This window comes from Lipotes vexillifer, unplaced genomic scaffold (genome assembly GCF_000442215.2).
Source record: "Lipotes vexillifer unplaced genomic scaffold, Lipotes_vexillifer_v1.1 scaffold102, whole genome shotgun sequence".
NCBI lineage: Eukaryota > Metazoa > Chordata > Mammalia > Artiodactyla > Lipotidae > Lipotes > Lipotes vexillifer.
In genome coordinates this window covers 1,086,444-1,109,237 of record NW_006786541.1, presented here as the reverse complement: position 1 = coordinate 1,109,237, position 22,794 = coordinate 1,086,444, and the positions used below count along the sequence as shown (strand labels likewise).

The following is a 22,794-nucleotide window of genomic DNA, read 5'->3' as shown; positions in this document are numbered from 1 at the left end:
GGGCACGAACCCGTGTTCCCTGCATCGGCAGGCGGACTCTCAACCGCTGCGCCACCAGGGAAGCCCAGAAACTAATTTTTAACTTAATCTGAATATGGTCTTTTAATAGGAGAATTTAAACCATTTTCATTTACTGGCATAACTGATGGGAAGCATGGTTTAATGGGGAAAGTCCATGAACTGTGAAGTCAGACAGACCTGGTTTTGAATTCCAACCAGCAGTTCTAAGTTCCAATCATAAGAATTAATGATACTACATGACAAGCATTAACACACGATATACACTCAATATAAGGTATTTACCACTTTCTATATACTTCCTTAGGTTTCCTTCTTTTACTATAAGGGCAGATTTTTCTTTATTTTCATTTTCTCAATTAATTGTTTTAGAATTCTTTTATCACTGATTTCGGTTCTACTAATTGGTATCTTTAAAAAAAAACCCATCATCTTTGATCTATATCTCCTAAAATTTAGGATTAAAATGGTGTTAATACAGTATGTTCAGAATCTACTGTTTTCCTGCTCCCCTTTCACTTTACTTTGTTGTCTTTGTCTTTTATTTTACCATCTTTCTCCTTTTTCATAGTTGTCATATCTTTATAACTTTGGGGATCTCAGGCATACATTCTGAATTTTTTCTCTGGTTCTCCTGTAGTAAAAATATTTTCAGAAGTATCATCAGACTCTGACTCTTTAGGATAATGTTACGTTTTTCTCCTGAACTATTTTTTTCATAAACTCCATGTTTTTTTTTTTTTCCTGTTTATTCACACTTAATGAGGAAAGTGCTTTCCAATACTGTAAGGATTTTCTCTGAATTCCCTCCCACCTGGGCCTGAGCAGAATTCCCCTCTCAGATCAACCCAGGGGACAAGGAAATGGGTAATTGCCTTGCTTCTAGCTCAAGTTTCATAATCTAGCAGATTACCTGCTGACTGAGGCATACTTATCTACTTTTCTTACTGCCTGGTTCTCTAACACCAAACAGAATAGAGACATTTAAAACCACAATCCCGTGAATACAGTATTACCAGGATTCTTCATGATTTTGCTTTAATTTACAGACCTGGATATCCTCCTTCAGGATGGCATTACCACTTTCTCTCCAGGGCCTGTATACCACTTTCTGGGAGTTGTGGTTGCTGAGGAGCATGAAATGTGAGGAGAAAGAAAATAACACCAGCATAGTACAGGGACCCCTGGTTGAGCTACCATGTCTCTGAGCCAGAGACCTAAGAGTAACAGGAAATTTAAGCTCTTCTCTACCACTTATAAACCTTGAAGGTTTTTCTGCTGTAAAAAGTAAAGCATAATAAGCAGGCAACAGAGCTCCATCAAACTGTCATGGCAAAAATCACTCCAAGAATCTCATAACTATCAGTCTGAATTTTCAAAGGTGGGTAAGTCTATCTCTTTTATGGGTATTTCAGAGGGAATATAGGAGAGGATAATTCAGTCACTGTTGGCCAATTACTATTTTAAATAACCAAGAAAGCTTTTCTAACAACTGGCATTATCAGACAATGGAATATGACACTGTATGAACTTTTCAGGATAGAATACATTCCTACAGAAACTAGATGCTCATGGAAGAGCAATGGCTATATTAGAGGGAGGCTGGCAGGTGAATTCTTAAGCCCTTCCCAAAGTCTAAGAGTATAGGAAATAACATATTTAATTAATTTAGCTACCTAAATATTGTTTCAATAAATATTTTATTAAATTTCTTATATGGGATAATTTGCATACTGTCAGACTCCTTTAATTAACAAAACATATGGCTTTGATAGGGAAAACATGCCTAAAAATTCTCACAGCTAACAGTGGTACGCACATGTTCAAGATAAAGTTGTTTTTCACTTAGGCTCAAAATTCCTTTCTTTAAAAAAAAAAGTAAATAAAAAAGTACTTTCCTGGTCTTAGGCAAGCTGAAACAGGCCTATATTTTATAACTGTAAATAAAGTATTTGACTGATCTAGGACAAAATATTGGTATGAACTCTTTGCAATCTAAAGCCAAACAGTAACTTATTTTGAAAATACTTTCAATTCATTTTTAGTTCAGTAAAGACAAAGATGACTGCGTGAAGCTAACTTGTCTACTTCCTTTGTTATCAGGTACTTCATACAGCACTCATTCACATCAAATGGTACCTTTAACAGATCATGTTCCCCAGCATTTGCTGCATAACTCCATATAAGTTTTCTGGTACCAGTGGGATCTGCCCAGGCAAAGAGTCGAACTTGTCTTGGCAGCAATACCATTTCTTCCTGTGACCCACTGAAATGCAAGCAACAGAGGGAAGATTAAAACATCCTGGCCTTGAGAAACCTAGACCCGTGGTTTATTGAGGAAAGGACTGGCGCAAACATCTTATAAAATTGCCTTTGTTAATAAAGCACAACTCTGCCTAAAAATAAGTACCCCAAAATGTCCAATTAACTAACGATTTTGAAGCTTGAGGGAACAGAATACTGACCTTTCTGAAGTTGCAGTATACTCTGAACTGATCTAGGCAAGATCACACTAATGAAATTCATTAAAGTAAACAGACTGGTACATCAGAGTTCATCTATAGAAAAGGCTGTGAATAGTAAAAATTTTTTTTTAATTAAAAAAATAATTATTTGGCTGTGCTGGTCTTAGTTGTAGCATGCAGGATCTTCATTGCCGTGTGTAGGATCTTCATTAGGGCATGTGGAATCTTTAGTTGCGGCATGTGGAATCTTTAGTTGTGGCATGTGGGATTTAGTTCCCTGACCAGGGATCAAACCCGGGACCCCTGCATTGGGAGCACAGAGTCTTAACCACTGGACCACAAGGGAAGTCCCAATAGTAAATTTTTTAGTAGCAGAAGAACTTTACTTGGTGCTCAAATTTAAGATTTTAATCAAATGCAATGCATAAGAAATAAGCTCAGAGGAAAAAAAACTGGGTCCATGTACCACTGCTACTCAAAGCGTGGTCTGTGGACCAGCAGCATTAGCATTACCTGGAGACTTGCTGGAAAGTGCAAAATTCTGGGCCCCACTTAAAACCTACTAAATCAGAACCTACATTTTAACAAGATTTCTAAGCGATCTTAATATTGACACTTAAGTTTAGAAGTATTGGTCTGGATAATACGAAAGACTTTCCAGAGAACTAAAATAAAACAAAAAGTAACCCAATTAGGGTTTAATCCCAATGTATGCTTTTAAATCTCTCAGCAGATTCAAGCCATGAGAGTTATGAATACGTTAAATCTGCAAGGCATTATTTTATATATATACATATATAATGTATATTACTATTTTATATTTTATATATACATATAAAATAATGTCTTGAAGATTTGTAATAATTCTTTGCAAATATATATTACATATTTTAAGGATTTAAAGCTATCTGTTATATCATTATTTAATGGCATTACCCAAGCCAAATGATAGCACAGACAAGAACAACAAAATTCCTATCAGCCTGTACTATAATACATTCAACACCACTACTTAACCTTCTACTTTAATCTTTCTTTAATCTTCTGCCCTCTTATTTAATCTTCTACTATTCCTACCAAAAAACTAGATACAGATTTACAGGGAGAGGTTCACTGAGCATCACCAGACTACAAAAGAATGATAATACTTAAACAGGTTCACAATTCCTTACGTGCAATCCTGAAGTTTAAAAAGCTCCAAAACTCCAAATATTTTTCTCTAAGTTTGGTGTCAAACGTCATGTGGCAGCAAAACTTGATCTGAACTGATGTGAAACTGTTAACCGTTTCATTTATCCCACTTACTGTGAAGGTTCACAACTTTTGCTACAGGAATACTAATGTGTTTGGTTATAGAGTACTGTCTCAAAACCTGCTACGGGTATTAGCAATAAACATCATGCATCCCTATTACCTTTCTAAAATCTGAAAACATGTAGAATGTGAAACACACCTAGCTCCAAGTATTTCCTAGAAGGGACTATGGACCAGTAAAAGCAAATCAGATTTTCCAAGAACCCTTTTTTTTCATACCTCTGTTTATATGTGAGGATGTTCCATGGTGTGTGGTTTACTATTAGGGCAGGTGCGGATCCCTCATGGTAATCAGAAAAGCTTATGACAGTTGAATGTGGAGCGGTATCTACATCCACCAAGATACCCCCATTCTATTGTAGAAAAAAAAAAAAAGAGTATGTTTGAGGTATTGGTTTAAACTGCACATGGCACATTTAAAATTTCAATCACTTATATAGATATTACAAAGTTGGTTTTCTTAAGTTCTTACTGAAAAGCACACTGGCTCTGATCTCTTACAAATATATGTACAGCATTATATATTGATATTTTAGCATACCTTCAATTAATTATCAGTATATTTTATAGCATGTCTTAATAAAATGTTTTAAAGCAAACTTTAAAAATCAAAGACATTTTATTTTAAAACAGGAAAACTTACCAGATCTTCTAAGCTCAATAAAGTGCCATTATCCTGTTGGTTATAAAAGAAAGGCTTGGAGGATCCTTCATAGCCCACCACTCTCACACAAAGTTTGCCTGAAAATTTTTCAGGCCAAAATGGAAGGTACTGAAAATATAAAAGTTAGTATCAGTCTTAAAACAATACTATAGTATAAATAAAACAGTGGCTAATAAAGTTTCCAATTCTAATTCAGATCATGATTCCATTATTACTATGTTTCTTAAAATAGCCCCCTCCATCTAATATTAAGATTACTGACAATATAATGATTATTTATGAAGCCAAAGAAACTCCATCAGAAGAATAGATATATTAGTCTTTTCATACTTACAGAATAATTACAACGTGAGAAACTGAAGTGCTATTAAGAACATCTCAAGTATCTTGAATATTTAAAAATTATAATCTTAATAACATTTGCTTTTATGTATAACCCATTTTAATTCCTTAATCACCATAAATTCTTTCACAGAGTATCTTATCCTAGATAAACCAGAAGACAACTGAAGGCCGGAGGACCTTGCTGGAAGTCCTGACACTATCCTCCAGGCTGTCTGATCTTAATCAAATCATGCACCTTTTTGAGCCTGTTTCCTTATCTGTAAAAGAGATCATAGTTCCTAAAAAGAAAGTTCCCTCTGTTATAGAATACTGGGTAAATTCTATTTCTAAAAAAAAATACTACTGCTATCAAACTCACATCAAAGATAAAAAGATAAGGAGCATTTATTTGTTGCCAAGTCTATGGAGATCATTCCAAGTGCCTTGGAAAGGCCATGCCTCTTAGAGGTCTAACTGTGTTTGTAGTGTAATTGGAATCCTTCTCTTAACGTTTTACTAAATATTTTTTAAAATAATTTTAGAATTCTTTTGAGATGTACAGAAGAACAGTCCCATCCTTAAGTCAGGTGGCTTGGTTGAAAACTCGGGCAAATTCAAGCAACTAACACTTGTCTTTGCATCACTCTTTCCTTACTCTCTTCACGTTACATCTTGTTGAGTCTGCAAAAGTTTAGTTCAAATGCCAGCTCTTCTATGAAACTTTTCCTTTTGATCTAGACCACAATGATCTCAACCTCCAATAACTCTCCTGACCTAAAAAAGTAAGATTCAATTTCCTTCTCTGTAAAGCAAGGTGGTTGAATTTTTGGAATTTTTCAAGGAAACTTCCAGCTCATCTCTTCAGAGATCCTATAACCACCTATAACTTACCATACACTATCTTCTTCTCCATGTATTAATTTATATGAGCCTTAAGCCCTCCAACAAGATTAGATGCTTCTTGAATACAAAGACGTTACCTTGCTATTGACACAATACATAGTACTTTATGTACATTTTACAGTACATACCCATGTTTATACATATAGGAAGAACTAGAGAATGAGGGTTAACAGTCTAGACTGAGCTAGTGGTGAATATTATCCACAATTTTTTTCTTCTTTTTTAACATATGCTTATAGTATGAAATAAAAGTCTTTCAAAGCTGGCTGTCATATTTTAACCCACAAATATGGTAGCAAAGTGAGTATGACAAAGAGATATACATAATTCTTATTTATATGTCTATATTTATTTGTACATTTTAGGAGCCAGTTGTATTAAAGGAAAATATTACCTCTGAAGAAGCAATATAGTTCCATTTATTAGTTGGCATTGAGCCATCAGATGCAATTTCACCAACTTCTAGTTCTAGTGATGACTTGTTCACAATAGTATAAAAGGGAGTCAAAGTAACTATTCGTGTAAGATTAAAACTGCTCATTTTGATGCTAACACCAACCTGTAAAAAGTAAACAAGCTTATCATTTCCCAGTACTTTACATAGCTTGAAATAAACACACACACACACACACACACACACACACACACACACACACACACACACACACCCCTATTCACATACCGGCTTCTTAAAATATTTTAAAGTAAGATTTCTTAAATAAAGTAACTGCTAAGAGCCATATTCCATGACTGATTATCTTCTCACTAAGAAGAAAAATTTTGGTTCCTTAGTTTGGCTCCATCAGAAACAAACTGAAGAAATATCACTCAGTAATTTAACTAATGATGACTTATAATAACAAACTTAATTTAAAAAAATCCTTTACTTTTTAACATTCCAAAATAAATTGTTTTAAAATTAGTGTACAGGCTCAATTTTTGCTGTTTTATTAACTCTGCCATCAATAAAATAAAATAAAAATTTCAAAATGGTAATAAAACAAGTCAACTTGTATCAGATTATTCAAATTTTCGCAGTCAAACTTAAAATTTAAGAAACATTTGGCAGGGAGTGGTATGGAATGCAGATTCTAGTATATCTGAATATTTACCAAGTTGCTTACTTGTATGGATTCAACTCACTGCCTTAAACTTTGACAAATTTAGGTTTTGCTTTGATGCTAGTGGCCCTAGAAATTAGTAGAGAGATATAACAGTCCTCCACGTAATACTCTGAATTCACATTTCTGTACCCCTTAGGATCCAGCTCATTTACTGATGAAAATGTGAATGAAATCAAAAGTAAATAAGCAAGCAAAATCTTACCAGGTATTCCATATTGTTGGCAGGACACTTCACACATCCATAATTTCCCACTGTATCCAATGAGAAACCACTGGACCATGAACTAGTTGAAATTTTTAACTGTACCTACACCAGAGAACACAAATAATCATATAAGAAATCTAAAACACTATATTAATTTTATTTGATGGAATGCTGCTAGACCACTAGAAATTTATTTAGTAACATGAGACAGAAAAATATAACCAAAGGCATGCTGCAAATGGGTAACAGAACCACAGAAACTCTAGGGGACAATGTAATATTTAAAAGCAGAGCTCTGACCTTCCCATTCACCTATGCAATGAGTATAGTGAATTTAAAGATGTATACCAATGCGACCTTCTGTTATTTGAAAAGGAATTATAATGTAAAATGATATTTTCCAGTGTTAGACTTTTGATACAGAGCTAACGAATTCTTAAAAGTTTTAGCACACAGAGAATTTATGCTTTTAACATTATTCAGCAAGCAATAAAGGAAAGGTGTTGTGATTAGCAGAATAGAAGACACAATTCCTGTCTTCAATGAGCTTCCAACTAAACAAAGAGATAGGAAATACATACTAATAATTTTGATGAGAGACTCAATGTGATAACAACTCTATAAAAGGGATAATATGCGATCAAGGTGAGAGGGTAAAAAGTTTACTTCTGGCTATGGGATTCAGATAAAGTTGTATAGAAGAGATCTAATTCTGCTCCTGTATTAACCTCCATCTACCCAATAGATTATAAAATACCTGAGTACAACCAGAGGTCAGACACATAAACAGGTACGATATCAAGTATTAATCAAAACTCTAAGACAGGGGTTCTCAAAGTGTGGTCCCCGGACCAGCACCATCAGCGACACCTGGCAATCCGTGGAAAGTGCAAATTCTCAGACCCTACTGAATCAAACTATGGGGGTCTGACCCAGCAAATTGTTTTCAAAGCCCTCTAGGTGATTCTAACGCACACTGAGATTTGAGAAGCACTTCTCTAAGAGAACATGGATGGAATATCTAGCCCCACTTTAGATGGTCAGAAAACCCTTCACACATGTCAGGCTGGAGCAGACTGCCAAAGGATGAACAGCGGATAACCAGAAAACATGAGGCAGACAGGCAAAGCACAGGGCAAGAGGCATTCTAGGCAGAGACTGCAGCCATACAAAGGCATAGAGGTAAACTATACCAAGATGTGAGTCTGAAAAGGAAAGAAGGGACCAGAGCATAAAGGATCAGGCCTTACGCATTAGGTTTCTCTCATGAAGGCCTGCTTTAGCGCTTCACACATAGGAGAGCTCAGTTAAAATAAACCAAATTCAACTGTTCTATCTTTTGAAATGCCATTGCATCACTCGTAACCTACAAAAAATCAAGGTTTCTACTTGACACTATGTCAAAAACAGAAGTAATTCTAGGGGCACCAGAGAAAAAGGTAACTCAGCCTTGGGACACTATTGTCATTAGTCCCTAATATCCCACTTAACCGTGTATTCCTTAAAAGTCCTCTTGGACCTAATTCATACCTGTGACACTGAGCAAAGAGGTAAGCATGGCATTAGATAAACAATAAACAGGTAATTTGTTTTATCAACAAAAACACACCTTATTTTTACTAAAAATGTTCTTCTTCTTGAAAGAGAATAAAATAATATCCCTAAAATCAGCTGGATGTTTCACATGAATTTCTTCTGAACGATACTGGAGAACCCGAGAAGTCTTGTTGATTAGCCAATAGGGACTAAAGATGGATAGCTCCATCTGGCTGCCAATTCGCTTGACATGTATTGACAGGTCAACTGTCAACCCTTCTGTGGAGTCAGAAGAAAAATACACAAGAAAGAATTCGGGAAGTGTATCACATATACGGAAATGTCCATTCCAGTTTTTGCCCTGATATTTCACCAGAACTAATTCCATTATTTCTCCATTGATCCTCGAATGTAGAACATTGGCAGCACTGCCTTCTGCTAGCTCATGAGTTTCTGCTGTTCCCTAAAAACAAACAAACAAAAACTAAATTTGCTTACCAAATTTTTAAAAACCTCTGCAATAACGTCCATATTTTATACAAATACTAAGTAACCTACCAGATTCACATTAACTGACAAGTCTTCAAGGTACCATCTTTACATATGAATATCCAACAATTACTAATGATTAAAAATAAAACACTATATCACAGCCAAAGTCAGAAACTGTCTTTTGGTCATTAGCAGGCCAATGGTTATAAATTTTGAGAAAGAGACCTGTGCCAAGAATCAAAGGCTGGATTCCGGAACACTGGCTGTTTTCCATTAACAGCTATGTCATGAAATGAGCCACTTAATTGCCTGGACTTCAGCTTCATCCTTTATTCACATACTACACCTAATGGTTCTCATACAAATAGATTAAGAAAAGTGGTATCAAGCTATGCTGACAAGCTATCTAAGGTGGAACTACTTTAAAAATGAGTAATAGCAACATAATAAATTTGGCTTCCTTACCGAAAGCATCTCTTGTATAAATACTACTTAGCTCACCTAATTAATTTTATTCTCCGCAACTCAGGGATGGCTCATTGTCAGACAAAGAAAATAAATTTAGGTTCCAAATACTTTCCAGATTTTTGTATTTTGATATGTTGTGGCATGTACAAATTTAAAAATATTTATCATACTTCATTACTAGGAAATGTTCCCCAATATTTTTTAAGACAGTAATTTTTTTCATTTCAACAGAAACTTGAACCAAATAATCATCACTTTAAAACAAAAAACTTTAAAATTAACTTCATAATAAATTAAGATGAAGTATTTTCTCACTGGCATTTTCCCATACTTTAGCTAACAGAATTATAATCAGATAATAAAGAGACTATTGTAATTATTAATTTAGAGCAGATGCAGCAGAGTTCAGTAGTGGAGAACAAGGAACCAAATTGCTTAGGTTCAAATTCCAGCTCTACTATTTATTAGCTGTGGGATCCTGGACCTGTCACTTAACCCCTCTGTGACTCAGTTTCCTCATCTGTAAAATGGGTCTAATAACAGTACCTTCTTCAGGAAGTTACTGTAAGGACTAAATTTGTTAATACATGTAAAATACATGACATAGTGGCTGGCACAAAGTAGGTGCTATACCAGTTTTTGCTATTATTAATATTATTAAAGCATTACAAGTAGATGAATGTAAAACACTGACCTCAACTAAAAATACCATTAAAAAAAAAACAAACTAGAATTCACTCCATGTAATAATAAAAGTCAAACAAAATGCAAGAGGCATACCTCAAGTAAATATCTTAGAGAATATGGGAGAAAATTCCGCAAAGTGACAGTAGGGTAAAGATGAATGATGTAAGCTGGATCCCAGTCTTTCCTGTGTGTACATATATAGCTTAATTCATCAGGCACAGCAACTGTATTGACTATAAGAGGTAAGAAGTTGACTTCTGTTGACGGACACTGCAGCATGCATCTGATTTCCCTGCTCCGATGAAGTTCTTCCTTCCAGGAAATATATGTGGTGGATTCTTTGTACTGATTCTCTAAAATACCAGCTGGCTGAATGAACAACTGACATCTACAGAAGAAGAAAACAGTGGGAAAAACGTTTTTATTGAAAACGTAAGAAAAAGAATCTCATTAGTTCTTCTTGATAACTCTACAAGATAAGTACTATTATTCCTATTTTTACAGATGAGAAAAACAAGGCTAAGAAAGTTTAATAAACTTGCCCAAAGTCACACAGCTGACTCATGGAGGCACCTTCTGGGAAAAAATACTCTGTAAAAAATGACAACTTAAAAAAAAAGTCATTTCAAATACAAAGGCAATCTAATAAAAATAAGTCTCAGAGGGCTTCCCTGGTGGCACAGTGGTTCAGAGTCCGCCTGCCGATGCAGGGGACACGGGTTCGTGCCCCGGTCTGGGAGGATCCCACATGCCGCGGAGCTGCTGGGCCCATGAGCCATGGCCGCTGGGCCTGCGTGTCCGGAGCCTGTGCTCCGCAGCGGGAGAGGCCGCAGCGGTGAGAGGCCCGCGTACAGCAAAAAAAAAAAAAAAGTCTCAGAAAATTCTAAAGCATCAAGTATACAACAGGAAATTTCATCTGGTAAATTCAACAATATAAATGTATTTCTCTATATGCCTCAAAACTGGCTTTTACAGATCTTTAGATAATAAGAATTATTATTATGTAGAATATAGATATTGTACTCTTTTCTAGAATAAAGATCCTAATTCACAGAATTAAAAATATATATTATGAACCTTTTATATCAACATATTCAAGGAAGTATCTACCTATATGAATCTAAAGGAACATGGAACTCCTCTTCAGGTCTGGCTACTCCAATGCGTTCCAATAACTTCACATTCTTAACATATTTATAGATGATGAAAGCAATAGAGAAATGGTTTTTAATCTGTTGGACAAAAAAAACATACAAGTTGTTTAAAAAGATGTAGACGTTCAAAAGAAAAATGTGAGCCACACACTTTTAGTCACTTTTAGATCTAAAAAATTTCAAGCCCAATATTGGAAGATATTTTTATGGTAATTGAAAAGTTTTAAGATATTTAAGGAGCTATATATATGAAACTTGATGTTTAAACGGAAGTTAAAAATTATTAGGATATTCACATGTTCATATATTACAGACTGATTTTTTTAGTGTGTATTATTATCTTTCAAATACGTATTAATCTTTGAGGATTTCAGTCATAATATTTTCCTCATTACAACCTTTTCTCAATGCACCATACAACTAAACAGAAAAGGATAGTAAAGGAAACATGAGGTAAATAAATACAGTACAATCCTTCCTTAACTACAGTGTAATATAGGTTGGAGCTAAGAGTAAACTGAGAGACAATGACCAAAATTGGAAATCCTTTCATTTTTATCTGATGTTATAGGTAGGAAGAAATATTCTTCTGCTGACCATATGCTGAAATCTGTAATAATGCAGAGAAAAAGAAAAATCGATAAAGCCTTAAAGGTGGAAAAAAATATTTATACAGATTAATATGCTAAAAATTTTTTCTGGGGAGACCATTTCAATATTCCTTCTTACATACTTGAAAAATACAATACAAAGAGAATGGAATGTTATCCTATTTGACAACCAGCTATTACTGCAATATTCCTCAGTTCTGAATCTTTAAAGGAATAGACAAAAAGTTTCATTAAAATCATAAGTAACCTAGGAGACAACAAAAATGGGCTTTAAATTAACAACAGCATTTCATGAGACATTTAAAATGAAGAATATTACAAAAGTAAGTTGGACAGGAAATACCCAGTTCAAACTATTATTTATTTCTGAACAATCAGTACTGACCTAATGAAGTTTTATTATATTCCTATATTCAGCCAAATGATTTAATATTTCTTGATATACTTAAAGGAACACAATTCACTTTAATGCATTACCTGCAGAGGAGAACGAAGGGTAATTACTTTGTTCCCTTCAGTTGCATCAATTTGTACCACAAGTGAGTCAAAATGATTGGCATTGGGATTCCATACATTATACAATCGCCGTCCAGGTCTGGCAACAGGAACTTTTGTAACTTCTGTATATCCATGAGGTGCTAAGTCAGAGCATAAGTGAGAAACATTCCAAATACTAATTTACCTAAATTTTTATAAGACAGATCAGGAGCAGCACCTCAAAATAATGACAAGAGTATTCTTCCTCATGACTAGAAATGCAGACTACACAAAATTCTTTTGTAAGACACAGGAGCTAACAAAGAAAGGAAACTAGTTATTATAAAAATTTTTCTGACCCCAAACAACTTCTCTTGGGGTTTTAAATGTATTAAAACAAACAAAATCCAACTTGTTCCTTATTTTCTCAACTATATAACAATAAAAATAGCTTAAATGGTGATAACTACTGTCAACATTTTAAGACTTCTGAATATAGTTATTTTCTCTCCTCACTGAACTCCAGTCCTTTCTAAAGCATACTGTACTATTTAAGCACATAGCAATAATCTAGGGCTTCCCTGGTGGTGCTGTGGTTGAGAGTCCGCCTGCCGATGCAGGGGACACGGGTTCGTGCCCCGGTCCGGGAGGATCCCACATGCCGTGGAGCGGCATCCGGAGCCTGTGCTCTGCAACCGGAGAGGCCACAACAGTGAGAGGCCCGCATACAGAAAAAAAAAAAGAAAGAAATAATCTAGTTTTCTAAGGTAATTCCTAATCAAGTTTAATTTTCTCAAGTTTAGAGGAAGAAAACAAAAGTTTATCAACTATTTGTTTCAAGCCTTTAGAAATGTTGTCTCTCAAGGTTATCTGCAGCAAGTATTTTTCCATATTTTATCAAAAATAAGCTGACACCAGTAATTCCAAAGATACCCTTAAAAATAGCATAAATATATCATACCAAAGGTCAGAGAGAAGAGGGAGCTCTCCTGACGGCTCAGTGTAGATAGTTTCCCTTGACATGAAAGTTCCATGCTGGCATATTCCAATTCCAATTTCTGACCGGCATCAACATCACACACATCACTTTTCTCGAGGGAGCCCATCACTCTGAGATTATGATTGGGCCGCACCTTAATGGGAACACCTACAGAATTTGTTACTGTAAAAGGTGCCCTGTCTTTTAAAGAGTAGTCAAAAGTAGAAGCAGTGCCCTCTGAAAAACCCTGAAAAGGAACACAACAGCACAATAAAATTTTTGCAAAATTCAAATTTTTTTTCAAAAACTAAATTTCAACTACACATTTTTTAGAAACGAATGTTGATGACAAACAAAAATAATGCATACGTTTCAATTTAAAATTCCATTTGAAATAGTCCAAGCAAGAACCAAACTATGAAGTAGTCCAAGCAAGAACCAAACATACTTTTGCTAAATTGTTGAAAACATTAAGACAGCTTTTGGATATTGTTATATTCATTGTATCTCCTGAAGAAATATCAATTTCTGTTTCTGGCTCAGGAAGTAGAATAAAATAATCTCCTGGCATCAAACTTTTATCCTGGACTGGATTCTTCTTTACCTACGAGGATAAATACATAGCAAATTTATTAGCCAATGAATAATAAAATTAAAATACTCTCAATAGAGTCAAGGTTAAATTCTCCTAACCTTGTCACTTTGTATTAAGGCTCCTCAAAAGCCTCATTTTCAAAAATATTCAGTGCTTCACCCTGACTTAGCACAAATCAGCATTCTTTCTTTCAGTGTGTAGTCCACGCATAGGGAAATGTTTAGAATTGTGCCATGGAAGGACTCCAAGTGAGTTACAATATTTGTCTTTTGTGCATTCACCAGAGAAAGCTATTTACCCAGTGTCACCTAACTGGTCATTTTACTTTGATGAGCACTTTAAGAGGACCCTGAAGTCTAAACTGATCCTTATTGGAAGTAACATCTGGAATTCCTTCTATTTTTTACCAGTAACACCTATAAATAAGTAATATGATAAGCTTTCAACCAGCCATCAGATTCCATCATAGTTTTCATTCTAAAGGCATTTCAAAAGTCTTGTAAAACATTCTGTGTTAGCCTGCCTACTCCAAAGAGAGGTAGGTCAGAAATATTACTTCTACTTTACTGAGAGGAAATTAGGACACAGGTTAAGTGACTGCTCATCTTTAAAATAAGAATCTGCTAAGTCAATTTCAATGCCTCACACTTGAGTCAAATTGCCCCAGAGAAGTGTGCTGTGATAATTTGCGAAGGGTATAAAACTTGTGTTCCTGTTAATCTAGGAAGATGTGTTTCAGTATGTAGGACTCTGCAGTGTTCTCAGGAAGTACCATAAAGAGATGACACAAAGAATTCATGAACCAGAATAGCAGTTCTTGGATTTTTTGGTCTCTTAAAATGACTGCAAATCCCAAAGAGCCTCATTTATGTGGGTTATTACCTATCAGTATGTACTCTATGAGAAACTAAAATTGAGAAAATTTTAAATATTCACTTAAAACCAACAGTTACATGTTAACATAAATAATATTTTAATGAAAAATAACCATTAAAAATACATAGTGAGAAGACGAGTATTTACAAATCTCTTTAGTGCAAGGCTTAAGAGAAGACAGGTGGACTCATTTCTAATTTTGTATTCAATCTGCTGCAAAATTGCATAGTCTCTGGAAAATTCGACCGTATGCCCATGACAGAATGAGAATGAAAATGATATATAATGTCTGAATGTTATTATGAAAAGAATTTTGATCCCGTGATCCTCTAAAAGGGCCTCAAGGATCCTGGACTACATCTTGAGAATCTCTGAACTAAAAAATATATATATAAATGAATATACACAATGATATTATTTTATTATGATTTCCTTACAGCAAGCCTTAAATTCCATGGTCTCTTCCCCTCCACTCTCTCAATCAGTGGCTCCCATACAGCATGGGTCTCATTGTAATAATGAACCTGGAAAGGCACAGAATTATGAGAGTCTTTAAACATTAACTACATATTTCTATAACCAGTAGGAAAAAATATTAAGTAATGTTATATGCCAATAACCATTTTAACAACATACCTAAGGACACAAAAGGTATTTATAAAGAGGGTGCATTTTATTTTACTCTTACTTTGCTCCATAAACCAATTATTTAGCAAAAGAACCCTTAAAAAGTAATGACCAAATGAATAATACTATACATGAATAAATTAAATGTTAGAATGTATTATCTATTCATATATATACTTGCTATGGTCATGCACACAAAAAAGCTCACTTCTTAATTCCTCCATTGTACTTTTAAGGAAGTTGCCTCTGAAGGTGGGTAATAATTCATGTGGTCATACCTCTAGTGTCATGTCAGCAGAAGCAGCCATTAGGGAAGTCCAATTTTTAATGCTTCCTGAAAACTTAGACTCCGCCAATAATAGAGGTACAGTTCGATGCCCAAGGCCACATTCTAAGGTAACTTGAACTGACTGGACAACAACAGCACAATTTTCCTCTATCAGTGGATTTTCAATGTCTCTGAAATTTTCTGTTATTTCTGTGGCCATGTCAACACCAAGAAACCAAGAGTTAAAATCACTAATAGATCTGACACCCCAAAGATGTTCCGTTTCCTTAGATATATCTTTGGATTCATCTTCTTTTGTCTTTGGAGACAGAGCAGCCATTATTGTCATCACAGTATTAAGAATTATGGGTGAAATCTTTAGAAAAGAAATGAGAAAAAGATTTAGAATAAATTATTTCCCAGATGAGAAGAATTAATACATAACACACAAAATTTAAAGTAACTAATTACAATTTTATATATATTAAATTAATAACTGAGGAAAACAAAAGAGAACATACAAAATCATGTGTCAAGTCAACTAACCTCAAAACAGTGATTTCTGCCCAGGTTATTCTAGAATTAAGTGACTAATGTGCATGTCAATTGTAGAAACCTACAGTTAATTCAGAGTGAAACAGTGTTATGTGAACAGAAAAATGTAGAAGTGTAACTGAATTTTTCATTTTTCAACCAGCTGCATTAACTAAACCAAAGTATGTGATCCTCATCAAGATATACACACATGGTTTTCATTTGTCTTACCGACATAGGAAACCTGAGAATCACCATGGACCCCCTTTCACACTAAGATCTGAAAATTCCACCTCCTATTATCTTTGGAGAGTATCTTTGCTCACCTCTTCATTCCAATCACCGTGCCTTAGTTCTTAGCAACGATGATGTCTTCCATGTCCTGTCAGCACCATCTCGGGCCACCCACCACATGATTTTTCTAAAACCCAAATCTGAGTATGTCATTCCTATGTTTAAAATCTTCAACAATTCCCTGTAACTTTCAGGGTAAGATTAAAACTCTCTTTAGCGTAGGACACAAACTTCTTTGTGACCTGATGCCTAATCAGTTAAGCTACCCATGGTTTCCAAAAGTTTCAGCAATACTGGAAATTAAAGAAATTAAGTGGATTCCTCTACTGCTCACTTCTCACAACGCTTACTTGTTTAATAGGCTAAGGAGATATGATTACATCACCAAAAGAAGGGGCAAGTATGCAGTACTTCCCAAACTTACCTGTCAACTGAATCCTTTTCTTCGTTGCCTTATTAATGTCACCTACAATTAGTGTTCTCAGTCCTACGGCTCCACCACACCATTCTCGCCATCCACATGGGATCACCCCTCCAAGTCCTTAAAGGATTTTTCAAGCCTTTGCCTTTATGCATACTGTTGGTTCTGTCTAGGTAACCCTTTCCCTCTCTCTCCATCTAACCGCCCTCAGATGTTCAAAGCTCAGTTCAAGTAGCCCCACTTGCAGACAGCTTCCCCTGATATCCTAGTCTGAGCTGGAGGCTCCTGCCTGCACCCCCAAGAGCACCTCATGCATGCCTCTAACACTGAAAGCTGAAAGTAATCACTCATTTACTTCTTTCTCTCACATATATCACTAAGTTTTTTGAATGCAGGGACCATGTACCCTCAGTGCCTTGCACAGGACATTCTTCATACACAGGAAAGGCTCAAAAAACGTGTGCTCAATAAATAAGTAAAGTGATATACAAAGAAAGGCATGGAAAATCAATCCCTCAGCACCTTAACCCAGTGTCGCAGACAAAACGCATGCAAATCCAAGTTTTCTCCCCATTTTGCATTTTAAGTCTGTAGAAAAGTAAATCTGTTAACAAAATACCATCTAAGACAAACCAGTAATTTAAAATATTGAGAGAAAAGTACTTTGGAGAGCAGACTGCTTTTTCAATACTGCCAATGTAAGAGGTAAAAAAAATTCTAATAATTTATTTCTGGCATACATCTGTCGTTATAAATATTTTATAAAAGAAATAAAACATTTAATCACATAATTATTAAATTCAACCAAACTACACCTCAAATAAAAGCCTAAAAATAACATTGCAAATAAAATAAGAGCAATCTCATTTTTCCATCCTTCCTTTCCTTCTCTTCCCACTTGATCTCTGCTCTCCCCACCCAAACCCAATCTCCAACACATACACAAATATACTAGATAAAAACTATGCTGATCATTTAAAAGTGCAGTTCACCCTGAGCAACATGGATTTGAACTGCAGGGGTTCACTTATATGTGGATTTTTTTCCAGTAGTAAATACTATGGTACTACACGAGCCACAGCTGTTTGAATCCACAGATGTAGAACCTCAGACATGGAGGAATGCAGATTCTGAGGAACCGCATATACCAAGGTCTGACTATAAAGTTAAAGCACTGCTAATCCCCGCGTTGCTCAAGACTCACCTGCACTCTTTCAAAGAAAACAAAAACAAACATTTGCATTAAAGAAAAGTGTATTTTAATATTAGAGGTTTTTATTGATTACTAAATATGTGACTAGCATAATGCTCTAGATGTGAGAGTCATCAAAAGATAAGAAAAATAAGAATTGATTGTGGGAATTCCCTGGTGGCGCAGTGATTAAGAAACCACCTGCCAATGCAGGGGACAGGGGTTCGAGATCTGGTCCAGGAAGATCCCACATGCTGCAGAGCAACTAAGGCCATGTGCCACAACTGCTGAGCCGGTGCTCTAGAGCCCCTGAGCCACTGCTGAGCCCGTGTGCCACAACTACTGAAGCCCGCACGCCTAGAGCCCATGCTCTGCAACAAGAGAAGCCACTGCAATGAGAAGCCTGCACACCGCAACGAATAGTAGCCCCCACTCGCTGCAACTAGAGAAAGCCCGTGTGCAGCAATGAAGACCCAACGCAGCCAAAAATAAATTAATTAATTAATTTAAAAAAGAAGAATTGATCTTCACCCAAATAATACGATAGGCACTAACCTTAATTATAAATTCTTCAACTTCAATATTTATATCTTCTTTTCCTGAAGCCCATGTACATTTTTTCATAAACAGAGAACAGGGCTGTAAGATCTAGAAACAAATCAATGAAATTTACTTATGAACATGTCTTACTTAATTTGAGATCTTTAACTATAGTCTACAACTAAAAGCAAAAAGGCAAATTAAATTAGCTGAGAATCTCTTGTGAGGGCTCCTCCAAACTATAACAAGTCTATGGCCATTGGAAAGGACTTTAAGTGGTTCTGATGAATTCCTTTAATGCCAAATTCTTAAGTAGTAATGCACATTTACTATTAGAAGTTTAAAATGTTTCCTTTTGCTAAAATGTCTTTTAGATGATGCCCTATGTAAAATACACTTTTAAGATATCTACAAAAATGAGCTAAGGACTATGGTAAGGTCTTACATTTGCAAAGAGGTAAATGAGGAAATGGAAATAGTATTTCATTATAATTTTTATGGTCACTAAATCACTTGAAAATGTCATTCTAAACAAATAGTTCTGTTAACACCTTTTAAAAAAAGACTATAGTAAGGTAGGTAAATGAATAGCTTCCAGATGATTAACAACAGGTCAGTCTTGAATTTCCTGTAAGGTCCTTATTAGAATAGATTTCAAATCTTCAAACTCGACAATTTATTAAAACCATGAAGGCTATGTTATTAAATATCATTAAAGAAATAAATAAAATGCACCTGAACTGAACGGGGGAACTAGTATGCATAACTTTCATTTTTAAAAAAGTAGGATGAGCTTTAAATAGAATGATTAATATAAGCTTTCTGTGACATGTCAAAAGAAGATGATCCTGGGACTTCCCCTGTGGCGCAGTGGATAGGACTCTGCACTCCCAACGCAGGGTGCCCCTGGTCAGGAAACTAGATCCCACATGCATGCCACAACTAAGACCCGGTGCAACCAAAAAAAAAAAAAGAAGATGATCCTGCTAAAAAGAATGTTTCATGATACAGTATAGATTAAGCTTAGCACTACACTTCTTTATGCAAGTCACTTTGTCCATGAATTTTTTAAAATTTAAAATAACACTGCAAATGAGTCACATTATATAATGATGCTCTTTGACATAAAATTATCAATTTAACATTAAAAAACATTTGGTACAGTAATAAATTTAATTAACTAAAACCATATTTTTCAACTATAATGTGAAAGCACAATTGAAGTTAATTTGTAATGAAGCAGAATAATCTCTTTTGGGCACATGACTAATGAATTTTTTGGTTCATTCATCCACTCACTCATTGGATATACTGCGGTGAACAAAAGCGACTGCTGAAAAGGAATGTTGATCTGTACTAAAATTCAAACACTGTTCAGCAAAAGACAGTATAATGAAAATGAGTCTGGAGACAGTCTACAGTTCTGTCACTACAGACATGGCTAAATCATTTAACATCTTTGAAATTCAACATCCTTATCTGTAAAATCTCAAGCTGGAGTAAATACTCTCTGAAGTCCTACAGAGCTCTCACATTCTGGGATTCTATGAATCAACCATATCTGCCATCCTTCAATCTAAGTTTAGAATATAAGGTAATTCTTACTGTGGTAATGTTTTCTCCTCTCTCTTCTCTGAGAAAAGGGCAAGCAAGCACTTTAAGATCTCTCACAGAAGCTTTCATTATCTGTTCGAGTTTGGATGTCGACAGACAGAGGTTACACCGGAATGAGGCTGTCAGAGCGGGAGCATCAGCCTTTGTCAGGTTGGCAACAAACACCACTTCTGGATCTGTGATCTTGGCGTTTAAAGTCATATTTGGTCTTACAGAGTCATCTGAAGAAACAAAAATAGGAACCATAAAAGTTCTAGTAAAGTAAATCTTGTCACTTGGGTACATGTTATCTGTAAGTTGCTAAGTTGCTTGTAATATCCTGCTATTATGGATATGGTGAAAGTAACAAAATTAATAACTGATCGGTAAAGACTAACGATAAATGATTATTAACGAATGCTGATTACGTGGGATAATGCAATCTTGATCCCTGTTGTTAAGAAGATCATTCTCACTTTGACCTAGCAGAAATCATCTTGTTTTCAAGTTCTTTTTGTCAGAATTAATGCATATATGCGATGCCTATGTGTATACGCCTGAGCGTGTCCTATGTTATGCTGCAGGAGCAAGGAAGGGAAAACAGGCGAGGGGAGTATTAGGAAGAGGACAGGAGACCGTGATAAGTACACAGGCCATTATTACTTGTCTGCCTTGATTTCACCCTTAAGTCTACAGTTAGTGTCATACAATCTATAGTATAAATACATTACATGCATATATGAATACAGAGATATCACATGATTACTGTTTAAGAAAGGTAAATGGAAAAATAAAATTCTGATCTTCCCAGTAAACGGCAGTTTTCCAATCTTGCTGAGTTGCACATTAGAGAGAAAAATGCCTGACCTTAGACAATCACAATTTAACAGAGAAAATCACTGATCTACTTGGCAATGCTGGAATAAATGGTTTATGGGTCAGGGAGTGGCACCAGCATACACGGAGACCAGACCTGAGCAAACCCTCTGCTAACTTTTAAGGAATCTAAGGTGATGTCCAGGGGTGTCATGTTGGGTCCTCCAATACTCCCACCCTCTGCTTTCAGCTGTTTAATTGCTCTTCAATATGATTTAATTCTTCCAAATATTTTATTTGAATAAAAGATTCCCTTTTTATAAAACAGGCTGTATTTCTGGATGGGTAAAGAAATGTTAATGGCAGAGTTGGAACCAGAGCAGAGGTTTCCTGGTGCCTGATCCGATACATATTTTTACTCCACCTCTCTCTTAAAAAAATCTATGCTTGGGCTTCCCTGGTGGCGCAGCGGTTGAGAGTCCGCCTGCCGATGCAGGGGACACGGGTTCGTGCCCCAGTCTGGGAAGATCCCACATGTCGCGGAGCGGCTGGGCCCGTGAGCCATGGCCGCTGAGCCTGCGCGTCTAGCAACAGGAGAGGCCACAACAGTGAGAGGCCCGCATACCGCAAAAAAAAAAAAAAAAAAAATCTATGCTTACTAAGGTTTTTCTGCTGAATACATTTAAGTTTGAAAGAGTAATTTTACATTCTTAAGTCCTCCATTTCTCTTTTTTCCAGTTTGTAATTTTGATAAAATATACAAGGTGACAGATAAATTCTGCTAACCCTTCTCCATCTTGATTTTTGCTAAGGCAGTCTGTCGCAGTGGAATCTGTGATTCTTTAGCCATATTTTCTGGACTCTGAGGTACAGCTTTGATAAAGAAATCTGCCACAGTCATCAGAAATTCCACACTGGCACAAACATACAGCTTGTCAAGAACAGCATCAATATGACTTCCATTCTTGTCTTGTGTGTAACTTATGTCAATCATAGAACTGTTGTTATCTTGGCCATTCTTCTTATCAATCATTCTGAAAAAATATATACATTCATTATTTTATTTCTGCTAAAAGAATTTAAAAGATTTAAAATTTCCTACACATTTTAATAATTTTTCTTTCACCTTTCAGTTTCCAATCTGTGAATAGAAAACAGATCAGTGGTAACTCGAGTCTAATTAGCTAATCAGCAACCAAGACACAGTCTCCTAATCTCCACAGCAAGGTTCATGATAATAAGTAATTATAGAATATTTTATAATTATAACGCAATACTAGAAAAACAATGACTGCTGAAAGGAAGTTTGGCAATTAACAAAACACATTAATGTGGTCCCAAAAAATTTAAAAGACAACCTCTTTATATTATTTTACAAAATAAAACCTCCCGAAAGAATTTGTCTCCAAAGATCATCCTATACAACTGACTCCCAAATTATTCAATGTAATTCAAATCAGGCAGTGTTCATCAAGCGTCTGCAATGATATAATAATTCCCATACATCCTCATGTGCACTGCAAAGAGCAGGCTATGAAACAGAAGGATGGCCTTTATCACCCTTGCCTAGATTGCTACCCCAAGACATGAAATTTGCAAATCAGAAAGCTGGTTGCA

General features: G+C 35.5%; 1 protein-coding gene across 4 annotated transcripts in view; it reads right to left on the bottom strand.

Annotated features, from left to right (window-relative positions):
• VPS13C (vacuolar protein sorting 13 homolog C) overlaps window positions 1-22,794 on the bottom strand; it is a 177,513-nt gene that overhangs the window by 37,747 nt on the left and 116,972 nt on the right. For all 4 annotated transcript variants that reach the window (XM_007458878.1, XM_007458879.1, XM_007458876.1 and 1 more), the window contains 16 exons: window positions 21,964-22,211; window positions 20,374-20,603; window positions 18,784-18,876; window positions 15,798-16,163; window positions 15,330-15,416; window positions 13,870-14,025; window positions 13,404-13,668; window positions 12,443-12,603; window positions 11,311-11,432; window positions 10,294-10,588; window positions 8,627-9,016; window positions 7,015-7,119; window positions 6,083-6,247; window positions 4,441-4,569; window positions 4,017-4,150; window positions 2,158-2,284 (listed from right to left, as the gene is read on the bottom strand). In XM_007458878.1, coding sequence (XP_007458940.1) covers window positions 2,158-2,284; window positions 4,017-4,150; window positions 4,441-4,569; window positions 6,083-6,247; window positions 7,015-7,119; window positions 8,627-9,016; window positions 10,294-10,588; window positions 11,311-11,432; window positions 12,443-12,603; window positions 13,404-13,668; window positions 13,870-14,025; window positions 15,330-15,416; window positions 15,798-16,163; window positions 18,784-18,876; window positions 20,374-20,603; window positions 21,964-22,211 — 3,073 coding nt within the window. The remainder of the gene's footprint in view (window positions 1-2,157; window positions 2,285-4,016; window positions 4,151-4,440; window positions 4,570-6,082; window positions 6,248-7,014; window positions 7,120-8,626; window positions 9,017-10,293; window positions 10,589-11,310; window positions 11,433-12,442; window positions 12,604-13,403; window positions 13,669-13,869; window positions 14,026-15,329; window positions 15,417-15,797; window positions 16,164-18,783; window positions 18,877-20,373; window positions 20,604-21,963; window positions 22,212-22,794) is intronic.